Source organism: Zonotrichia leucophrys, chromosome 3 (assembly GCF_028769735.1).
Source record: "Zonotrichia leucophrys gambelii isolate GWCS_2022_RI chromosome 3, RI_Zleu_2.0, whole genome shotgun sequence".
NCBI lineage: Eukaryota > Metazoa > Chordata > Aves > Passeriformes > Passerellidae > Zonotrichia > Zonotrichia leucophrys.
The window spans coordinates 42,465,413-42,488,165 of record NC_088172.1 but is presented as its reverse complement, the minus strand read 5'-3'; the positions used below and the strand labels follow the sequence as shown (position 1 = coordinate 42,488,165).

Below are 22,753 nucleotides of genomic sequence, written 5' to 3'. Positions count from 1 at the left end.
TCTGGGCAACCATCAAGACTACAATCCAGAATAACTAGTGTTTGCATTTTTGATGTTTTTGAAATGAAATATTTAAGAACATGTAGTGTTTGGAAAGGAGGGATCTGAGATATATATCACAAGAAATTCAACTGGAACAAAAAATATATCTCTGTGTGTTATTTTCCAACAGGAAGATCTCTTCAGGTTTTTTTAAAGTCTATGCTTTGAACTATTCCAAATAAATTTGAGGGTTTTTTGAAATTAGTTTTTAAGTGTGCTTTCCTCCCCCCCCCCCCCCCCCCAGTATATTTACAGCAACAACATGGCTATAAAGACAAAGCTTTCATTAGGAAAATTAGGTGTTTAAGAAAAACAGAAAAACTGCCCTACTCTTTAAGATCTGTAAGGATATCATGACTAACACCGCATTTATGCAGTTGCATCTTTAATAACATGAGGTGTCTTATTTGTGTGATGGAAACAAGCCAGATTGGTGAAGTAGCTTTCAGAGTACCTAGGCATGTTTTTATTGGGATTTAACAGATAACCAGGATGCCTTTTCTCTTAATATAATATTATCTCATGTTTGCAGGTAATATATGCTTTGAACACTAAAAATGATGAACATGAAGCAGCTATCCAAGCCCTTAAGGATGCTCATGAAGAAGAAATCCAACAAATTCTTGCAGAGACCAGAGAGAAGATCTTGCAGTATAAAAGTAAAGTGGCAGAAGAAATGGATCTCAAGAGAAAGATTCAGGTTTTGGAAGAGTCACTGGAAGATCACAAAAAGATGAAACATCAGGCCTTGACAGAATTTGAAGCATATAAGGATAGAGTTGAAGATATGCAGCTTTGTGCAGAAGCTCAGCATGTCCAACGTGTAGTGACCATGTCAAGGGAAGTAGAAGAGATCAGAAAGAAATTCGAGGAAAGGCTACGAAGTTTCATACAATTGCAAGTACAGTATGAGAAGGACAAGCGTACAGCTCTGGAAGAGTTAAAAGCTGCCCACAGGCTTGAAATTCAAGAACTTCTGAAGACTCATCAGAGTCAGAATGCTACTTTAAGTAAGGGGCAAGAGAAAATGGAGGAGTTGCACAGACTGGAGCTGGAAGACTTGAACAATAAGGTTGAAGAGTTAAGGCTGGAAAAAAAAAAGCTCATTGAGGACTATGAAGGCAAACTCAGCAAAGCACAGTCCTTCTATGAGCATGAACTTGACTCTTTGAAAAGATCTCAGCTTTTTACAGCAGAAAGTCTACATGCCTGCAAAGAGAAAGAAGTGGAGCTAAGAAAAGAATTTCAGAACCAGGAAAGTATGTTACGGAAGAATCTGGGGAAACTTAAAACTGAATTGCAGATGGTCCAGGATGAAGCTGCTAGCCTTCGGGAAAAATGCCAAAAACTTCAGGTGGCTCTAGGAACTGCAGAAAACAACGTTCAGGTGAGACTGATGATATGTTGTTCCCAAGACTGTGAATTTTCTTTTCCTATAAAAGCAGTGTTTCCATGTGGCTGTTAGGTTGAGGTTATTAGAGTGTGTAAACTTAATTTTCCATCACTCGTATATGCTTGTCATTTTCAATTTATTTTTCATTTATTTCTACTTTGGACTTAATTGTTTAATTAACAATATTTTCACAAGTGGCAACTGAAATACTGCACACTCAGTATGTTAGTGGGTTTGGCTCAGGTAGGGTTAATTTTCTCTATAGGAGCTTGTGGGGTGCCATGTTTTGGATTTGTTGAAAACAAATCCAAACTTGTTGGAAACAGTGTTGGTAATTAAGGAATGGTTTAGTTATTGCTGAGCTGTGCTTACACGGAGTCAAGGTCTTTTTGGCTTTTCACCCCACCTTTCCAATGAGGAGGCTGGGGATGTACAAGGAGCTGGAATGGAGCACAGCCAGGACAGCTGACCCCAACTGAACACAGGGATATTCCATATTACATGATGTAATGCTCAGCATATAAATCTGGGGGAAGGAGGAAGGAGTGATGGTCTTTGCCTCCCCAAGTCAGTGTTATGCCAGATGGAGCCCTGCTTTCCTAAGGACAGCTGAACACCTGCCTGCCCATGGGAAGTGGTGAACAGATTCCTTGTTTTTATTGCTTATATGTGTGTGGCTTTTGTTTTCTCTATCTTCTTCATCTCAACCCACGAATTTTCCCATTTTTGCCCTTCCATTTCCCTTCCTTGTCCCACTTTGGCAGTAGTGAACAACTGGCTGTGCCATACTTAGCTGCTTACTGGGTTAAACTCCAACACAATTTTATTTAGTGTGTTGGGTTGATCCTGGCTGCATGCCAAGTACTCACCAAAGCTGCTCTACCACTCTTCTCCTCTCTGAGAGGAGAGAGGCTGTAATGAAAGACTTCTGAGTTGAAATAAGAGGGAGAGATCACTCATCAGTTACCATCATGATCTAAGCAGTCTTGACTCAGGAAAAGGATTTGTTGCCAAATTTATTACCAAATTTATTGCCAATCAAGTCAAAGTAGGATAATGAGAAGTTAAACAAATCTTAAAAGAGCACTTTCTCCTCACCCCTTCATATTTCCTGGGCTTAACTTTATTCCCAGTTCTCTATCCACTTCCCCTACATTGATGCAGGGGGGTAGTGAAGGGAGCCTGCAGTCAGTTCATCACACATCTTTGCCCCTTCTGCAAGGGGCTTCAGGAGGTGAGTTTATGGAAAGCTGTGGTGAAGGTGAATTCAGTTGTATGTTGGTCGTTCCTACAGTAAAGGAAATTTGTTCCCAAAGAAGAGGAAGAGTCTAGTGCAGTATCTGCTACAGATTTTAAGATCAGGTCCTACTCTGATGACTGTGGATGAGGTGCTGAAATGCATAATCTCACCACATCTGGTGTCTGTTTCATTACACATCCTGTACAGTGTTTTCCCCAATTCTCTCTTCCACTTTAGTTTCTGAAATGTTACTGTTTTAGTTACTTGAATTATGAAACATCTGTATTTTCTTTTGTACCAGAACAATATTTTCTTTTCCCTCCTGCATGGCTGAAACACATTACACTCTCCAAGATATGCTGTTGTGAATCAGTACATCTGATTTAAGGCATAAGAAAACTTTAGAATCCTAGAACTATAGAATAGTTTGTCTTGGAAGGGACAGTAAAGATCATCTAGCTCCAAACCCTCTGCTATGAGCTGCCTTGCACTAGACCAACTTGCTTAGAGTCCCATCCAGCCTTGAACACCTCCAGGGATGGCAAGTTCACAACCTCTGTGGGCAATTGGTTCCAGTGCCTCACTATCCTCAAAGAAAATAATTTCTTCATAATATCTAATCTAAACCTATGTTCCTTCAATTTAAGGCAACTCTCCCCTGTCTTATCACTACATGTCTTTGTCAAAAGTCCTTTTCTAGCTCTTTTAGGCGTTCTTTAGATACTGGAAGGCTGCTGAAGCCTTCTCTTCTCCAGGCTGAACATTCTTTCAGCCTGTCTCTATAGGAGATCCAGCGATCCAGCCCTGTGATTGATTTAGTGGCCTCCTCTGGACTCTTTCCAAAAGATCCTTGTCTTTCTTGTATTGGGGCTGCCACACCTGGACACACAGGAGTACAGATGGGGTCTAAAAGGAGCAGAGTAGAAGGACAGCATCACCTCCTGTGACTTTCTGGCCATGCTGCTTTTGATGCATCCCAAGACATGATTGGCTTTCTGGGCTGTGAGTGCACATTGCTAAGTCATACTGAGCTTTTCATTCCAGAGTCTTTCTCCCCAGGGCTAGCCAGCCTGTACTTGTGCTTGTCCTGACCCAGGTGCAGGACCTGCTCTGGGTGTTGTTGAACTCCATGAGGTTTGCCCAGTCCCACCTCTCAAGCCTGTCAAAGTCCCTCAGGATGACATCCCTTCCCTTCTCTCCAGCGAGTCGACTGTGCCACAGGGCTTGGTGTTGTCAGTGAGCCCACTGAGGGTGCAAGAAATCCCACTGCCCATGCTGCTGAGAAATGTGCTAAAGAGTGCTGGTCCCAACAGTGACCCTGGGAATGTTTGATAGAAGTAACTGCCCAGCTTTCATTTTATGTATCTCCCTCCACACTTAATTTGAGTCAGTAGTAAACACTCTGAGTTGCAATGGACACTAAACTGCTGTGAACACATAATGTATTCTTTAATGTGAAAAACTCTCAGATACCAGAAACCAGGTTTCTAAAGTTGACCCCCAGACTCTGTGGACCATTTTATAGTATTTTTTTTTTCATGTACCTTTTGAATATTGTCACATTTCTCTTATGCATTACTTGTCATGCCATGTACCCATTATCTTGATCTTCAAAAAGTATGTTTGAAGCATTGCATATAATAGACAATGAATATGGGAATAATATTGCACTATTTCAGCTTTTGTGTAAATAAGACTTGTTTGCTGAAAGGTCTCTTCTCTACCTTTTAATCTAATGTTCATTTAAATTGTCATGATTGTATATGATGGTAACAAGTATTATGTGTTTCCTCTAGGTTCTTCAAAAACAGCTAGATGATGTGAAGGAGGAGGAGATGTCATTGTTAAGCAAACACAAAGAAGTGGAAAGCGAGCTTGCAGCTGCTAGAGAGCGCTTACAGCAGCAGGCCACTGATCTTGTTCTCAAAGCCAGTATGTATGTCAGTAACTTAATCTGGAAACAAACTTCATCCTTTTATTCTAGCCTTTTCTTTTTCTGTCAGCCTCATGCAGGTTTAGAGTGCCTAAAGACTGTTTAATGCTTTACATAGAATTTTCCAATGAGTTTTGGGTTTTTTAAACTTTTTTGCTATCACATGCATTGTACTTAAATTTCCTTTTTTATGTACTCATTTGTCCAAGTGCTGTACTTTGTATGGCATGGCATGTACGTATCTTCCAGGCCTTGGAACTGTGCTTATACAGAACAATTCTGCTCTGCATCTCTTCTCCACATAATAACTGAGACATGCTTCCTGTTCTTCCACCTTTTTTCAGTTGTATTTTCTTTTTGCTGACGCTATGGTACTTTCCTTTATACCTACTGTCAGAAGATTTGCAGCTTATTGAATAATAAATTCTTTAAAGTTTTCTCTATAGCTGCTTTCGTTGCTTCTTTGTAGTTGCTGTCATGTGGAAAGGCACAAAAAATAGCTTAAGACCTGACTGTGCACGTGCAGGTTTCTTTTCTGTCTTTGGCATTGTCTCCCTAGTGTGCTCAGTAGTAGGCATGGGCCAGTACTTGAACTTAGATAGCTATACAATGGGTAGGGTTCCAGGGCTTAAAAAGGGGCCCCTGGCTTATCTTTGGCTTTTTTGAATTAGACCAATTATAACAATTCTTGATTGTTTTCCACACAAATCAGCACAAGCCCAGTCTAGGCCATATGTTGGAAGAGTATAGCAACCAGCAGGAGCCCAAGACTGCAAGATCCTATTAGATCAAACAGCTAAAAGGAATAGGCTTGCTGCTGAGAGAATGTAAAATGGACATCTAACCCTCCAAAAGGTGATTTGTGAGGCAGTCATAGAAAACTTCATGACTGTATGAGAGTCCTGTTCTCATACACTCTAAAGCTGCTGCTGCTTCATTCCTTAGGCAGAAGCATGAGAGGGTTTCACCAGGCCACCCCAAATGTAGTGGAAATAAATACCCAGGCTGTTTTTCTGTATTACTGATGGCATGAAGTCAGCTAGCCTGTGATTGAGGCCAGCCCTGGTGTCCTCTGGCACTGAGGTTTTCAGCTTTACCAAGCTCAGTGGTGCTGTCTGCAGTACCTCTTTGTTTTAGAGCATCACTGTGCAACAAGAACCAGGATCCCCGTTTGCAGTGGTGCCACCAAGCCATTGCCATGTGGGGTAATTGGGTGCCAGCCTGTTTGGAAATGGTTTCTGATGCTGGTCCACTGCCATCTCCTTGATTATCAGCTCACACGGTCAAAAATCTGTCCTCAAAGAAACTGAATTCTCATACTTAATTACCATAAAGAATGTTTACTCATCGTGTTGCAATTTTAGAACACTCTGTTGAGTCTCTTTGGTGCATTTAAAATACTCTTCCATTTATCCTGAGATTCCCAACTTTTAAGGAAATTGCTGTATTTCATACCTCTTTTTGTAGAGCATGAGGAATTGGAAAGCTGTCTTCTGTGTTGGTATTGCAAGGACAAAAGCTCTAGATCAGTGTCTAGGTGTACTTACAATGAAATATGTATGACATACTTGTATGAAAAAATGAAAATTCTCATATTATTATTATTATTATTGCTAGATTATAAAATTTTGGGTTTGAAAATATCTTCCTTAAATGGCTGAACTTTTGAAATAAGAATTTTTTAAAAATGTTTCAGAACCTAAGCATATCCATTGTCCTAAGTCTTCAGTTTTCAGTTTTACAAACAAAAATGTCAAAAAAAGTTCTAGAATTTTCCAGGGCTTAGTACAATTAGAAGTGTGCATTTTTAATGAAAATACTATTAATTTTGAGGCATTTTTAATTTTTGAATTTCATTATATATCTCATAGCTCTTCCCTTCACATTGTGTCCACAGGCAACAAACAGTTTCCTTCTTGGCACATCTTGCTTTTTATAACAAATGGAAATTAATCATGAGGTTCAGTGATTTTGTCATGTGAGAAACAGCATATACTCCACTTTCATAGCTATTCCTTAGTGACTTATATTTAAAAGCAGTGCTTTGTTATAAAACGACACTGTCATCCAACCTGTCATTTTTGAAATTTATAATAAAATGAGAAGGAAAGCAACAGTCTTTCCTAGAAACTGAGACTACAAAAAAACAGTAGAAAATTATTCAGAGTCAATAGTACCTCTCATCTTTCAGTTGGACCTAACTAGAAGTATCCTCTTTTTCTAAACAGTCTTCTATTCACTCCAAAGCCTCTCCCAAAATAACAGAAATTTCACTGCTCTAGTCAGTTACCTACAATAATAAATATATCAAGAAGAACAGACAGAAATTTCTGAAGTCAAACTTTTGTCAGCTGGTTATGTGAAGGACAGATGATTATATTGTGTAGTTTGAAATTGTACTTCGTTTGTTTTTTTCCCAAAAATATACATAAAGAAATTAAAAGGAAGCCTCCAACCTGCAAGGATTTAGATCATACTTTACTATTTACTGTAGAGAGAGTTTTGTTATGTCTTTTAGTCATATACCTTTAGCAAAATAAAGTGTAATTTCCTAAGTTTTACAGCAGATAAAGCTATGTATCTAGTCTGCCAGCTAAATTATGAGTTTGATAAAACAATCGCATGTTTATCTTTAGACATCAGTGTTCTGCTTTCTGTTGTCAATCTTATTCTAGCATAGAAATACACAGGTTTAGGTGGGATCCAGTTCTTCAGTGTTCTTACAATTGACTAATTCTGCTTTCCTTTGGGAGTCAACGTGCAACTTTGAGCGAGGAAAATTGAAATGAAAGGTGCCCCAGCAGCAAGTGCTCTGCTGTTGTTGGGCATTTTACAATAAAACTAAACAAGTGAGAAGTGGAGAGGAAGATAAGTATTGCAGGGAAGACAAGGGAGATCCATATGCAAGCTTCCACTAGAGTGGTGCTATCACTGGAATATAAATGTGCACTTCAATTGCATGAAACCAATGCTATGAGGTTTTAAAGAGCTGTTTTGTTTTTAGGTCACATTGGAATGCTTCAAGCTACTCAAATGACTCAAGAAGTTACAATCAGAGACTTGGAATCAGAAAAGTCTAGATTAAAGGAAAAATTGTCCCAGCTGGAAGAGGAAAGAAATTTATTACAAAGCAAAACACAGAGTCTGGATGAGCGACAAAGGCAGCAAATTCTGGCATTGGAGAAGGTTAAACAGCTTATTGGCTTTAGTTGAATAAAACAAGAGAACACTGGGATTCTCAGACAAGAAAATATTATGCTTTAATTTTTGTTTGATATGACCAGACTAGGACCAGTATGTTTCAAGTATCATGTAGCAACAAAGAATGACTAATGTAGAGTGTGAAGTGAGATTAAAGGGAAGGCAGATGAAATGCTTCTTTGTTAGAAGATTGTCCAATGCAGTCAGACTGCTTTGGACAATCTTCTAACAATTTCATTTGAGTTATGACCTTGTGTGTATATGCCTAGTATCTAAATTGTCTGAGGAAGGACAAATGTGAAATGATTAAGGAACAGTTTAAAAAGCCATTTGCTGAAAATGCATTGAACATGTTTGAAAATACTAAACAGAAATTCTCTATAGGCTTGATACCTGATTGTTGTTTTCCCAGATTAAATAGAGGAAAAACTAGGTTTTTAATAAGTATGTATTGTTTTGCATGGATCTTTTAAAATTGCCTTTTTGGTTACTGAATCACGTAGTCAGTGCTTAGTGTTTGCTCAATTTGTTTTATATGGAAGTTAATTTTTTACAGATTTATGTCATCAGTAATGTTTTTGTATTTTTTTACTCCTACTGTTCAGATTTTTTAAGCATTGAATAGATTTCTTTTCCTGTACTTTATAGAAAGTAAATGAAGCAAGGGAAACACAACGTGAATATTATGAGAAGGAGCTGGTAAAATTACAAGCAAGATTGGAAGGAGAGGCTGCACAGTTAAAGGAGGCTCATTCCAAGACCTTAGAAGAATTGGCATGGAAACACCATACTGCAATTGAGGCTGCACACAGTAATGCTAATAAGGATAAGAAGAAACTGCAGATGGTATGTTCTTATTTTCCTAGTAATCAAACAAAAAGCAACTGTTACAGTTTGCGTCTTGTACTGAATGGTTTTGTTTTATGGCAAACTTAATTTGGAATTACCTGCAAGCCTCTGAAGAAACTGTTTAGTGTTTAGAAAAATAGCAAATATTTTTGCTATTTTTTTGCAGGAAAAAAACACACTTGTACTGTCACTTGTCTGCATACAGAAGATAAATTCTCTATTTATACAAATGTATTTTCAAGTATAATAATTTTGTTTTCCTGGGATTTGTGACCCATATTCAGAAGGGTTGGTATATCAAGATCCATTCTTCTGAAGGAGATGAAAGATTATATTATTATAACATTTATTTAAAATTTTCATTGACAGTTCAGAAGTACAGAAAGATATTTTATTAGGACTGATATTTTATTAAGCTGTATGTGTATTCAGATGATAACAGCTGTTCTAAGTGTGCAACATAAAATTATGTACTGTACAGCAGCTCACTCTCCAGCAACTATACATTTACCTTTGACTGGAATCCTGAAACTGAAAGGCTTTTTTTGTTTCACAAATATGGCCGTTACATTCTCAGGATGAGGCCCATTTTTAAATTATTATTTCCTAATCTGATTGGATGTGTGTTATACACAAATTTTGCCTTGCACAGGAAATACAGGATTAAGTGTTTAATTTGAGGCTTTGTTACATTTCTTTTGATGTATTCACAGGAAACATACCAAGAACCATGGTGGTAGTTAGTGATGTGCATCTCAGACAAATTTGGTTTGTTTTTGTAAATTTTTCTACCAGTATGTTGTTTCTTAGGTCAGTTTTTAATAAATACAAAAATTTTTTTTGTCACCCAGTAATTGAAGTAGTTCTCAGACATATATGCATTGGATCTTACAGGTTTACTTTCTTTAGAACTTTAAACATGCTGGTTATTAAGACAATGTCTCTTAGGGTTTCTGTGTATCTTTTTCTTTTATTTCAGTAAGATGTGGGGTTCTTTTTCTTTTGTTTTGTTTGTTACTAAAATAATGTGGAGAATAAAACAAAAGGAGATCACAAACTTTTTTTCTTAAATCACTAAACTAGTTTATATAGGGAACACCTCTCTAAGTGTGAGAAATATGAAATTATTTTAACAAGAAAAATCTAGCTATGGAGTGATGTTGGGATCAAGATCTCAGTCAATCTGATTTCACTGATGTTAAATCTAATCAGATTTCACTGTCTCCTTTGTCAAACCTGTCTCACTAAGCACATGCTGTGGTGATCAAATAATCCAAGGAAGAAAAGAGTCAAGCTTAAATGTGGAGCAGATTTGAGTTTTGTATGAGGAAGAGGCATGGTACCAGGAGCCTTGGGATAGAGGGCATGAGGATTCATTTGGATTGGAAGCCTGGGAAATGCATCTGGGGAACAGAAGAGAATTCAGCAGAATTAGAATAGGACTCAAAAAATAGCTCAAATATTTCTTTTTGCTTCAGTATTTCCATCCATAAAATGAGCTGTAAAAATGGCATCAGGAGGATTATGAAAATAGAGCTGCTAATAATTTTGCAGTACTGCACAGCTGTACTGACAAGTATCATCAGAGAAATAATTGCTCTGTTATCAGGATAGGGTCTAAATAGCACCAGTGGGATTTTGCAGACAGCAGATTTCAGCATGAACAGGACAAATTGATCAAGTTTCACTGAGCAAGGAGCATTTATCCCATGTGTTGACTCATGTGGACCCAGTGAAGAAGGCAGGCACTTGTTGAGTTTTACCTTGTTTAGTAATGAGTTTGTGGCAGTGTAGCCCTCTGTTCTGTCACTGACCAGCTTCTACCATGAGTGAAGAGATCATGCAAGCAATGTACACAGGAATCATTTATTGCCTGACACATACCCTAAAGCAGTGCTAGAACTAAGAAGCTGCTTACTGTGCTTTCCACCCCCCGCAAAACACTTGAGTCATCTTTGGGTTTGAATGAGGAAGGCTTGGCCTCTGTTGCTTCTTGGAGTTGGCTGGATTGACGTTACATTGCTGTCTTGCAGCAGGAAACCTTAGGTTTCCTTAGACTTTTATATCTTTTAGTGACTGTTTTTCCTCTTTAATACTTTAGTTCTTTCTCCCTGTTTCCCCTAATTTTACCAATACTGTACCTTTTGTTTCAGGCTGGCTCTGGTGTCTGTATTTTCATGGCTATTTCTGAGATAATACTGATTTTTAGGAAACCTGAGGCCAGGTCTGCACAGAGGCACTTAATTGATACTAAGCCTTGCATTTCAGCTGAGCCCCTAGTAAGGAGTTAATAAAGAGGCTCTAGCTCCATAGAAAACCTTGAAGCCCTTTTATGGCGTGATTCTGGAGCACCTGGCTTGGAAACCTTAATTTTCTTCACTTAAACTTCACAGTATTATGAGCTGTATAGTATATTTCACTGATATATGTAATAAAACTCTCAATTTTGATATGTTTCCTTTAAAGTATTTTGTTAAAGAAATTGTTGTTCTGAAAATGTATTCTGAATATTAAGGCTGAAGTATAAATTTATAATTTTCCTTAAAACTATGAAAGTGTCTAACATTTATGTGTGTATATATGCACACACACAACATAGGCTCATGTAAGAGAAATATAATTAATCCAGCAGTTATTTTGAGAATTTGGCTATTACACTATAAAGGTTGATGAAAACAAGGGTGTTACTTGTTTCTTTCCATATAGTTAAACTTGAAAAGTAATTTGATTCTACACAAATGTAGTAGATATATGGTCTGGGGTGTTTTTTTCATTAATTGTAACATTCTAAAAAACTTCACAGAGCTCAATCTGGATTTTAAGATTTATTCTTTCCTGTAGGGATTATTTGTAGGAAATAGATGGGTAAAGGCTGAAAGACATGCAGATATATCAGTGTAATTTTATAGAAAATGAAAAATTCTTCTTTCAGCTCAGACTGAAAAATTGTGAAAGTAGATATATTTTGAAAGCTTTCATAACTGAGAAGTAATTGAGAGAAAAGTCCTGTTAGTCTTTATTTTGTGATTTAAGGATGTTAAATTATAAAATAAACTGGAAAATTACATATATTGTAAAAGGAAATAAATATTCATGCTCTAACAGTTTAAGGAAAGGGATGAGATCACAAGTATTTATGCTGGTTAGAATCATTTCTGTGTGGTAGATCTGTACTTTGCAATGACTCTGAGGCAAGTATTTAATATTTTTTCCATCCTTCCTGTTTCTGAAGGAGTTGGAGCAGCAGTTTGAGAAGGAGAAACTGCATTTGGAGGATGATAAGAATCAGCTCCGACAGCAGCTGGAAAACGTGAAGGAAGAGCTGACAACGAAGCTGACTTCTGCCAATCAGGAGGCAAGGACTAACTTGCTGTTTCACTACCACATCTCATCAATAGTGATCTTAGACTCCAGGACAGGTCTAGGTCTATGCTGTTGAGTGTTTAATGCCTTACTTCTGTTTAGAGTGGAATATTCTTAAAGCATGGGAAGTTAGTTGACTGCTTCTGAGGAATGATTTTATTGTCCGTTACAAAATTAACAAAGCAAGAGAGATGTAAACAGCTGATGTAAACAGCTTTTTATTTTTAACTATTTTTATCTTCTCATTAGGTACACAGACCTCTACACAAAATACATCAGGAGAGAGGGAAATTTAACTAGATGTAAACTCATATTTGGTTATGGTTAACATATCATAAATTCTGGTCAGTTTCTTGACTTGCAAATCATCTTCTTGTATTTTCATCAAAAGATGATATGAAGTACTTTTAGTAGGACCCAAATTATTTGCTATGTCATGGTATATGCAATTGATGTTAAATGTATCATGTGTCAAGTCAGTTTTAATTTTTTTTTTAGTTGGAAATCACAACCTTTTTACAATACAATATTTTGAAACTAGAAGTACATTCTGCTGATATCAAAAACATCAAACCATTTTTCTCTGGAACTTTTGGCTCGTTTCAAGAGCATATTTCATCAGCTTTATTGTTCAGCAAGCCCTATGCATGATTTTAGTGCTTGCTTTGAGAGAGTCAAACATGAATTTAAGTTTTTTTTTTGCAGCACAGTTTTTCATTGCTGCTTTCTGTACTGTACAGTATATGGAGAGAGCAGGTGTTTCATTCTGGTAACTTGCAAATTACACAAATACTAAACTAGCTTAAGAAAAAAATCTGCATGTTTTCAATATACTAAATAGGGAAGTTTGCCCTTCCAAAAGTATAGATTTTACTTGTTAATATATTATATATGAATGTATTAATAGTCTATTAATACATTACTATATTAATGACTTCATAATGTATTTGATTATTATATATTGAGGTATATATTCTGAAAATATGTATTACCATGAACTTTCAGAGTAGGACCTACCAGATAGATGGATATGCCAGAGATTATACATTCCAGAGTAGCTGGACCTCCTGCCTTTAGAGTTCAGCAGCTCTCCTGATCAGTCAGTTGAGAGTAGCTCTTTAAACAGGAGGGTTCTTCCTCCTTAGGGCTGCCAGTGTCTTTGTTTCAGAGCTTAGAGAAGGTGCAAGTTTAAGCTGGAATTGCTCTTTCTCTTTTAACAGCATGCTTACCTGCATTGAAAGTGATGAAAATATGATGTATTTGTTATGCATCTTAACAAAATATTACACAGCTTTATTTTTCAGTTCAAAATTACAGGAAGTTTAGTTATTTATTTTTAGATTTAACTCCTCTGTTGTATGCTAACTTTCATTGTTTCTGGATTAGATCTGAGTAGAGCACTTTTGTCATTCTATCATCATCTAGCACTGTAGGGTTAAATTTAGCTATTCTTTATCAATGTCTCTTGGCTTCATGAGCAATAAACTTGCTACTTCCTTGAAGGAAATAACTTGAAATGTTTTAAGAATGAGTTTCTGTTATCCAACTGCTATCAAATTCAGGCTTGGAAAATTCCATCAACATGAAAGTTAGCCAAGCAGAGACAAAGCTAAGAAACAGAAGACTAAAATAGGGAGCTACGTCCAGCTGCTGTATTCAAGTTTACATACAATCCTTTGCCAGGATAAGTGTAATACCATATATTGTGCATAGTGATAGAATGAGAGAAAACATACAGACAATAAACTGGGGTTGGTCTGTAAATCCTCTCCATGTAGTGCAGAAGAGAAATGTTTTATTTCATTACTATGTTTATCTTGAGCACATGACAGAAGTGCTTCAGTTGCAACCACAGCTTGGCCTTAGATCTCTATTGACAACTAATAGCAGTTTCTCAATGCCATCACTGACCTTGAAGAAGCTTCCCCTGTGATGTTCTGACACATCATTAGCTTTGCCCTTACATTGCTACTGTTGCTTCTCTTTCTGTTTGTTTGCTTTAAGTTACAGAAGTCATTTAACACAGTAGGCCTGTATTCTTTACTTTCTGTGGTTGCTTGTTCAGTTCTAGCTTCCCTGCTGAGAAAGCTGCTTTTGAGCCCGTGCCATCTTCTTTTCTTTTTGACAGACTTTCTGGTGGCAATTATCTTAGCTAAAGGATGAGGGAAAGATTCAAGCCTCATTAGGCTTGCTTCTAGTACTAAGCTATTTAAGAGCAGTGTAATCTTGAATACTTGCCAGAGATTTTTTTGGGAGTTTGGGTTAAGTCAGAATAGTGGCTTTCTCATGCATGTCTCAGGATGAGACTGGCTGTTCACTTTATAGATCTGTTTCCTTTCACTGTAGACCAGCCCAGGCTTTTTATCATGTTGATATGTTTGTATCACTTGGTACAGTCATCTAAGGACTTGCTGTTTCCATGCAAAGGATTTCTGATGATGTTATTAAAGATCATTTTAAACAGCAGAGTATATCTTAAGCCCTATGAGTGGCATTCCTGCCTGCTCCCATATCCTTAGATTTACAGGACTGCGTTCATATGATGCTACTATCAGATACATGGACAACAGAGCACTACCAGGATATCAATACAGTTTGGGGACATTTTGTCATGTAGGTAACACTGCTACCTTCAGGTAGCTGTGCTCTGTAGGGAATTAGTTGCTGTTTGAATATAACTCAAAGAAGCACATAGACGTGTGCTCAACTTTACAGGAGTTTTTCACTGAGATCTCTCATGCCAAAGAAATTTTGCATTCCATCCTGAGAAGAAAAGGAGGAGTTGCACTTTTTAAACACTTGACAGGTTGTTGACAGAGGGAGAGAGTTCTGGAAGAGAGAGGTGGTGTCTCTGTGTGTATTATAAACAGTATTTGTATGTAACTATTCTAACAAACAGGAAGAGTGGTTACAGTTCTTACTGTGCATGCCTGTAATCCAAAAGCTAGTGTTTTCTTGTGACACTTGTCCCATTGTGAATGAAATTATCTCAACTTACAAAGGCAATAGCATAGACTGTTGCTTTGGCAGAAAACATACTTCCAATTAACTGCTGTTCTTTGTTCCTCCCTGCCTCCCATTTTTCTGGTTTTCCAACCTACATACTTAAAATCTATTTCTTTCCTGTAGCTGGTGAACAGTGTTCAATCTCTTGTATTTTTATTTGAAGCAAAGAAGTCATTCCCATCATTTTACAGGTGGGAAGCTGAAGCACAAACAGGCAGGAAAAAAGAGTATTGTTACATAGCAGTTAAGGAGATTATTACATTATATGTACAGTTTCTAGTTTAAGTTTTAAACAGGCTGGACAGGTAACAATCTGAAAACAGAAACTTAAACGCTAGCACAGGTTAATTTATATATTAGATTAGAGTTTATGTATTTTGAAATCTCTCTCATTAATTTGCTTAAAATCTGCTTTCTTACAGTAAACTAAGAGGCATTTTCGTATCTTTTATGTAGCTCCTTTCCTTGCAACATGCCTCAAGCACATTGGATATATTTTTTTTTACTTGTAAAAATCCTTTAATTGAGTCTTTGCTTTTATAATATTACAGGAATTTGTTTTTAAATACAGAAGCATTAAGTGATATTTAAGGAGAATAGGTAGTGCAACTAAAAATTTGTCTAGGTCAGAATTAGGAATCACTGAAAAACACCAGGATGGCTTGGCTGCCATTAGCAACAGTTATGGAAATTACGGGGTTTTTTTGTAATGTCACAGGTGTGTCGTCTGCAAGACCTAGTACGAAAAAGTGAGCAAGGCCTTGGGACTGCAGAAGGACACATCTCCAGTCTTCAAGAAGCTCAGGAAATACTCCAGAAAGAACTGGAATTAACTAGAGCAAGACTGCGAGAGACCACAGATTCACTGTACAGTGTTGAGGTAACCGTGCTGTTGGAGAATAAATTGTGCAAAGTGCAGTTATAAGGGTGATTTTGGTCTTGTTTTTAAAATAGCTAGAAGTGTTATGGGGTACCCATGACAGAAGGATCATCATATGGCTTCATTAAAGGAGAGATTTCTATTTTGAGAAGAAATTTTAAAAAATGGAAACTAGGATAGGTTCTTTTGGAGCTTGGGGGTTTCTTATTTTTATTTTTATTGGTTGGTTGTTTCAGGGTGGGTATTTTTTGTTTTCAGAACATTTTTAGTATTTAACAGGTAGTGCTGCAGGCATATCTTTGTATGGTTAATCTAAGTTGTAGCTGCCAGAACATATCCATACAAAATATGTTCAGGGCTTTAATAGAATTTCATTAAAGGATATGAGTTAACACTTGCAATTTCAGACAGTTCATGTCATGATGCAAAACAAGGTCCAGAGTTTACTAACTCTGAAATTCACAGAAATCTTTTTGATGAGTTATTTGAATATATGTATGCCATGTTTTCCTTGGAAAATGGGCACAGTCTTCATTTCAGGCTTGAATTTGGAAATTTAGTAAAGACTTGAGAATAATTTTTAGTTATATGCTGCAATATCTGTAAGGATAGCAGACTGTCATCTAGAAAATGTGACCACTTTGTACCATTAAGCAATTAATTTGCCTAGGCACAAATATATTGCCATTTTAATTGGCTTAGATGGAAGTAGAACTGTCAGTTAGTCTGTCAATACTTTATTGATTGCAATACTGGGCAAACATTTCCTTTTTGTTTCCTCAGTATAGAATGTACATTTACAAGATCACAGAAGTATTTGACATAGAGCAGCAAATATTATATTTTTTTTTCACTGAACATAAATTCATACTTTCTTAGCAAAACCAGCCTGAAACAGCTTAATGGTATTTTTTTTTATTTCTTTCAGCTACAGTCATTAGAGGTGCACCATATTATAGTTTATAACTTCCTCTGTATTTTTTTATAATGTCTCTAAATGTTATTATGAACTAGTATTGCTCTCTTCACCTATTAAAAAATTTCAATATTCATATATAGTAGGCTACTGGCAATAAAATTTATCTTAACAGATTTTAAAATTTGTCAAAATGCTGCAGAAAAGGTCTCATTTTAAAAATGAATAATTCAATTTAGGGGGCTATGTTTGCTTCATGAACGAAGCAAGCACGGCTGAACAACATTCATGTAAGTAGTATTTCTAGGTGGTACCTATTCTATTATGGTAAAATTTCAGCAGAAATTGGTGGGAATTTTAAAGGTGTTCCCTGTGTTCAGGCTGTGAAACCTTGTTTCTAGCAGGCATGTCCCATTGAGAAACAGAAATGAACTTTGAACTTTGTATCACATACAGATGGTTCAAACTTTGAAATTCAAATACTGGATATATGATGCTTTAAAAAAATTTTAAAAATAAAATTCAAAGCATTCTTTACAGAGGACCTAAGCCACATGCTCTAATTGTGAAGTAAGTCCTCCAGTGAATGGGACTTGTTGACCTTTTGAAGTTCTCTGCAACATAAATTATTTTGTGATTCAACATTAATGGTATTTGAAAAGATTACAGAATGACTTACTGGAAAATTGCTTTTTATAGGAATACAGACTTCTGTTTCACAAATAAGAAATATCAGGAGATGTATAAGCATTAATTGTGCATAACTAGGAATTTCACAGTGAAGAAGTTGTAGTTCAAATTTATGAGCCAACTGTAATTGATATTTTTATTATAAATACACTCACTTAGGTTTGAAATACACTTTTGCTGCTGATCAGTCTCTATTGTAAAGTTTGTACTTGCAGGGAGAACTGGATCAAGAGAGACAACAGCATGAGGCAATGATTGCTGCCATGAGAGAGGAGGAAAAGTTCAAAGTTGACAGAATGGCACGTGACTTGGAAATAAAGTGGACAGAAAATCTTCGGCAAGTATTATTTTTTTTTATTCTTTAATAATAAATGAACTATATATTGTATGCAATTGTACTATCAAATGAAATGTAAGGCAAATGTTTCTGTTATTTAAGATTTTCCAATTATTACTGAGATTGTAATTCTTTTGTACCTCTTGCACATGGTCCCACTGCATTTTAGTTATTTGTCCTTTGTTTTTAGACAGGAATGTAATAAGCTTCGTGAAGAGCTGAGGCTGCAGCATGAGGAGGACAAGAAGGCAGCCATGACTCAGTTGTTGCAGCTGAAAGAACGTGAAAAAAATGCAGCAAGGGATGGATGGCAAAAAAAGGTCGAAGATCTTTTAGACCAGGTAACTAACTATGGTGTCCTTGAGAATTGGAAAGCCATTACAATTTAATTGTTGGTGGCTTATTACCAACTAAGTGAATGAAATCAATTGTGATATCTGGCTTTTAAATGAAATTTGTTAGCATAGGGCTTTTTAACCTAATAATGATTTTAATAATATGTGGATATAATTTTAATTATATGAATGTTGTTCTTTACACTAAGTGTGAATAAATTTTTACAGTTTTGAGGGGAGGAGGAGGGAGAGGATGCTGACAGACTCACTTCTTTACTACAAGATTGTTTTGATTTTGTCTGCTCGCCTGTTGTGCTGTTAAATATCTACCAATGCTAGTTGTTTGGACTTAAAGGTATCCCCTATCTTTACAAAAGTAATAATCCCCTATGTGTAGAAGAATAACACTGTACAAGCCTCTGAGAAGTCAAAATGTGTCTCAGTTTTTATGACACATTTATTACAGCTATGTCTTAAGTGATTTTGGCCATTATTTTGGGATAATCTTGTGTGAATACTGAGGTTTTTTAATGGTAATTCTTATTTATCATCTCAGTTATGTTAGATAATTCAAAGAAAATACTTGCTCTGTACTTTTTCCAAGCCATAAATGCTGTAGAACTGATTTTATTGACTCCAGTTTGAATAAATAGCTGATAATGAACAAACATAGTTTAAAGTAAGAGTAACAGATTTTGGAACTCATTAAATGACTGAAATGACTTAAAGTGATTTCAGGGTGTTATTGTGGGATGGCTTTTAATTTGCTGTCTAATTTGGGAAGTCTAATAACTGAACACACATTGTAATATACAGCCTCTCCCAGGAGCACATCACAATATATTTTGCTGATAGGGGAATTTAAGCTTTTCAAGTCTTGTGGTTTAGGCTCATGAAAGCTGGAGGTTTTCAAAGTTTTTGGTCTGTTACTTTTTACAACAGGAGCATAAAGAGAATTGGACTAATTTTATTCTAAGTTTCACATTACCCAAGTTCATTTACTTTCTTTACTTCTACCTGTAAAGGTAGAATATCCCTTGAAAGGGATATACTTAGCTTTCCATAGTTTTAACATACTTTTATCTCTGCCTTTGAAAAATACCATGTTAAATCTAACCTGCAGTTCCAGAGTGGAAAATTACCATGTTACAAATTAATGGTTTTTTCTGCCTGTGCAAGAAATTTTGGAATGAGAAAGCTCACTGTAGTAAGGAGAATTTACTAGAGAATTTTTGGACATAGGAAAAGGTCTCCATATGCAAAATGGTTGTTTTTCTTTTTTCTTCGTATCTTTTACTGTATCAGAACTGTATGCAAATAGATTAATAGCATGTGAGGACTATTTTTTTTCCATACCACTGTTTGAGTTGGGTAGTATTTAACAGAGATTGAAATGGTAGTAGGGAATTAAGCTTTCCCTCTGGAAAAATCTGTATTTTATCCATTACAGCTGAAAGAGAGAGAATTCCAGACCATAGTGTAAGAGATTTATAACTTAACTCTTGGACAAATGGATTTTTAGTAAGTTCCTCCTGACTGCAGTACACAAAAGAGAGTCTCTGAGAGTTGAGGTGACCTGGATCACAGAATCACAGACTTGCTTAGGCTGGAAGAGGTCTCAGGAGGCTGAATTCAGCACTGAATTAAAAGGTTGCTTAGGGCTCTGTACAGTCAGTTCTTGAATAACCTCTAAGGGATGGAGATTCCACAGCATCTCTGAATAATCTCATTTACTGCTTAATTATCCTCATAATGAGCTTTTTCTTTCTATTTAGACAGAACCATCTCTGTTTCAGTTTGATTGTAGTCTCTCATTGTTCTGCTGTACACCTTTGTAGCAAGACTGGGTCCACTTTCTCTGTAACCACCTCATAGGTACTGGAAAAGTATTAAGCCCCACAAAGCTATTTCTTCTTTGGCCTGAGCAAACAGTTACCTCAGAAGGACATGTGTTCCAGTCCCAGCCTTCTTGGTGGTAGCTCTCTGCTGAATATGAGCAAGTCTATCAACATGTGTCTTGTACCAAAGCTGAATGAGATGGAGGAGGAACATTTAATTTCTGAATTAAATGTTATAATATATAACATTTAATATTAATATTAAATGTTATAATATAATAGAATATGGTATTGGAATAGCCGGATGGGACGTGCCTGTCTTGTCTGGCCCTTGCTGCTTGACCAAAGGCAGCAGCTGACCATTTCACCTCAGAGACACCTTTGGCTGGCTGGATGCTGCAGCTGGGCACTTGGGACAAGTCCAGGCATGCAGGAGCTCAGGTTTGCCTCTGGTGGAGAAGCTTCAAGGCAAGGTGAAGGAGAAGGAGTCAGTTCTGCTGGAGGGTTTAGATCCAGAGCTTTATTCCTGGCACACAGGCCTCTGAATCTCGTAACAGCTCTACCAGAACCTTGAATCGTGTGGTGGTTGTTCCTTTTAACCCTGGGGAGAGGGGGAGGGAAGGGGTAGGGATCAGGTAAGGGGTGGAAGTCTCAGGGGACGAATGACACCTGGATGGCCCAATGTCCCCCAGGGCTGAAAGGCATCTTTTGAACTCTGCCAATCATTCAGCGCCCTTCTGGAATGCCAGGATTGACAGACAGTGCTCAGCAGGGTGGGGGAAAGCAGAGGCGATTGACACCTGGGGAAGGACTGGAAAACTGAGGCACGCTATGACATCACAGCGCAGCAATATGCCCTCCAGGTGATGTGCAGTAAGGGCCAAGTCCATAGCACTGGTCCCTTCCCTCAAACTGCTGCTTGCTGCTGCAGCCCAGTGTGCAGCTGGCACTCAGTGCTGCCACACCACGCTGCTGATTCACGTTTAGCCTACTGTCAGCAAGGTTCTGCAAAGCAGATCTGTGACCCAGTATGGACCAGTGTATGGGTTTGGTCCTTCCTGTCTCAAGGACCTTGCATTTAGCTTTGCTGAACTTTGTGTGGTTCCTGTCAGCCTGTATTTATAACCTAGATGGGTCCCTCCGGATGGCAGCCCATTTCTTTCAATGCATCCTTTCCACTGTGTTGCCCTCCACCCGGGCATTCTTCCCACCTTGGTGTCATCCACAAACTCCATAAGGATGCTCCTCTGTCTCCTCCTCCAGAAATGATAAGGTACTGAAATAAGCAGGTCCTGGAATGTCTTAGAAATTCTACCCTGAACTAGTACTGCCTGAGATAATGCAGTAGTGCTGTGAAATTGTGGATTTGTTACACCCTGGTTTTAATTTGTGGGAAGATGTATTTAAAGCCCATTTGAAAGGTGTGAAGCCTGTATAAAACTAGGAAGAGAGGGAATCCAGCTTCTCTTTCTGCAATTCAGATTTTTACACCTGAAATAGTGGTCTGCTCTATACCAGTAATATTATACAATGATTTATCAAAACAATACAAGACCAGAGTCTCTGCTAAAAATTTGTAAATCCTGACTTGACAGCAAATGCGGCCGATATGTGTTCTTTATGTTGAGAAAGTGTCTAGAGGCTCACCACTTAGTTGTATAATTTCTGTTCATAAAGGTTGAATTCAGAAATTAAATGTTCATCAATACAGGTACCATTTTGTAATATGTATTGATGCATCTCTGATTTGATTTGAAAACAAGCTACAAGGAAGTGTATCGCCTATCTTAAAGTGTAGAAATGGTTATGTAATCACAAAGGGCTGAAAAAACAGGTTTAAATATAGCTACCTAAACTGTAGAAAAATACAACTTAGAGTATGCCCACCTGGGAATGCTGCTGACTGGTGCTGGAAAGCTGAATGAGCAGACACAGATAAAAATGTTAATTAAAAGAAACCCAAACAGTTTCAATCAAGAAAAGTATGCCCATAAAGTGTACTAAGCTGATTTGAGTTTTAAAAATTATGTTATTCTCATCTACAAATTTCTGCCATTTCTATTTGTTGCATGTTTGAGAGGTGGTATCTAGCTCTAGCATAAAGCTAGGTAATGATTTTGCTTTCATACCAGTAATGCTAAGTGGTCCCTCACAGAGTGCAGGTAGGGTTATTGTTATTCTAACAGTATAGCTTTGTTATGAATAAAAGAATCTTGGGATGAAATGCTACTCAGCTGATTAAATGCTTAAACACTTTCTTGCTGGTTGCAAAGCACCATCAACACTTCGATGTGGTTGGTAATTTAACCATTGTATCATTGTATAGAGACCAAATGTGTAGTTTTTCTCTCTGATAAACAAAATTATTCTGGAAGACAAAGGAGAAAGTACTTTTTCCTTTTTTCCCTTGTAAATTGCACCTAGTACTTCTATGTCAATCCATTCAAGGGTTTCATAATGAAATATGCAGTGAATTCAGATATGCTTGCTCCTTTCCATTCCTCTTAGCTCTATAAGGGGGTTTTAACGCCTTTCTTAAAAACATTTTACTGCTGAGAAAGCTTCAGCCAGGGCCAAAATAGCTGGCATTTTCTTGGTTTTTTTTTTTTTTTTTTGAAAGCATAAGCATGTTCTTTGTCTGTTTTGTGCAACCTTCATTTCTGGGCACTGAAACATACTGGTTAAGATTTGTATTTTTCTTATCTGTTTCTTCTTGTGATATGTTTTTTT

The 22,753-nt window shown here is 37.1% G+C and overlaps 1 protein-coding gene across 8 annotated transcripts in view; it reads left to right on the top strand.

Annotated features, from left to right (window-relative positions):
- The window catches only part of FAM184A (family with sequence similarity 184 member A), a 72,805-nt gene that overhangs the window by 24,565 nt on the left and 25,487 nt on the right, over positions 1–22,753 (top strand). For all 8 annotated transcript variants that reach the window (XR_010439535.1, XR_010439534.1, XM_064707960.1 and 5 more), the window contains exons 2-9: positions 575–1,429; positions 4,472–4,607; positions 7,613–7,794; positions 8,458–8,655; positions 11,891–12,013; positions 15,746–15,907; positions 17,729–17,850; positions 18,041–18,191. Coding sequence is in view for 6 of the 8 variants with exons in the window: in XM_064707960.1 (XP_064564030.1) it covers positions 575–1,429; positions 4,472–4,607; positions 7,613–7,794; positions 8,458–8,655; positions 11,891–12,013; positions 15,746–15,907; positions 17,729–17,850; positions 18,041–18,191 (1,929 nt within the window). In the remaining 2 variants the exon portion in view is untranslated. The remainder of the gene's footprint in view (positions 1–574; positions 1,430–4,471; positions 4,608–7,612; positions 7,795–8,457; positions 8,656–11,890; positions 12,014–15,745; positions 15,908–17,728; positions 17,851–18,040; positions 18,192–22,753) is intronic.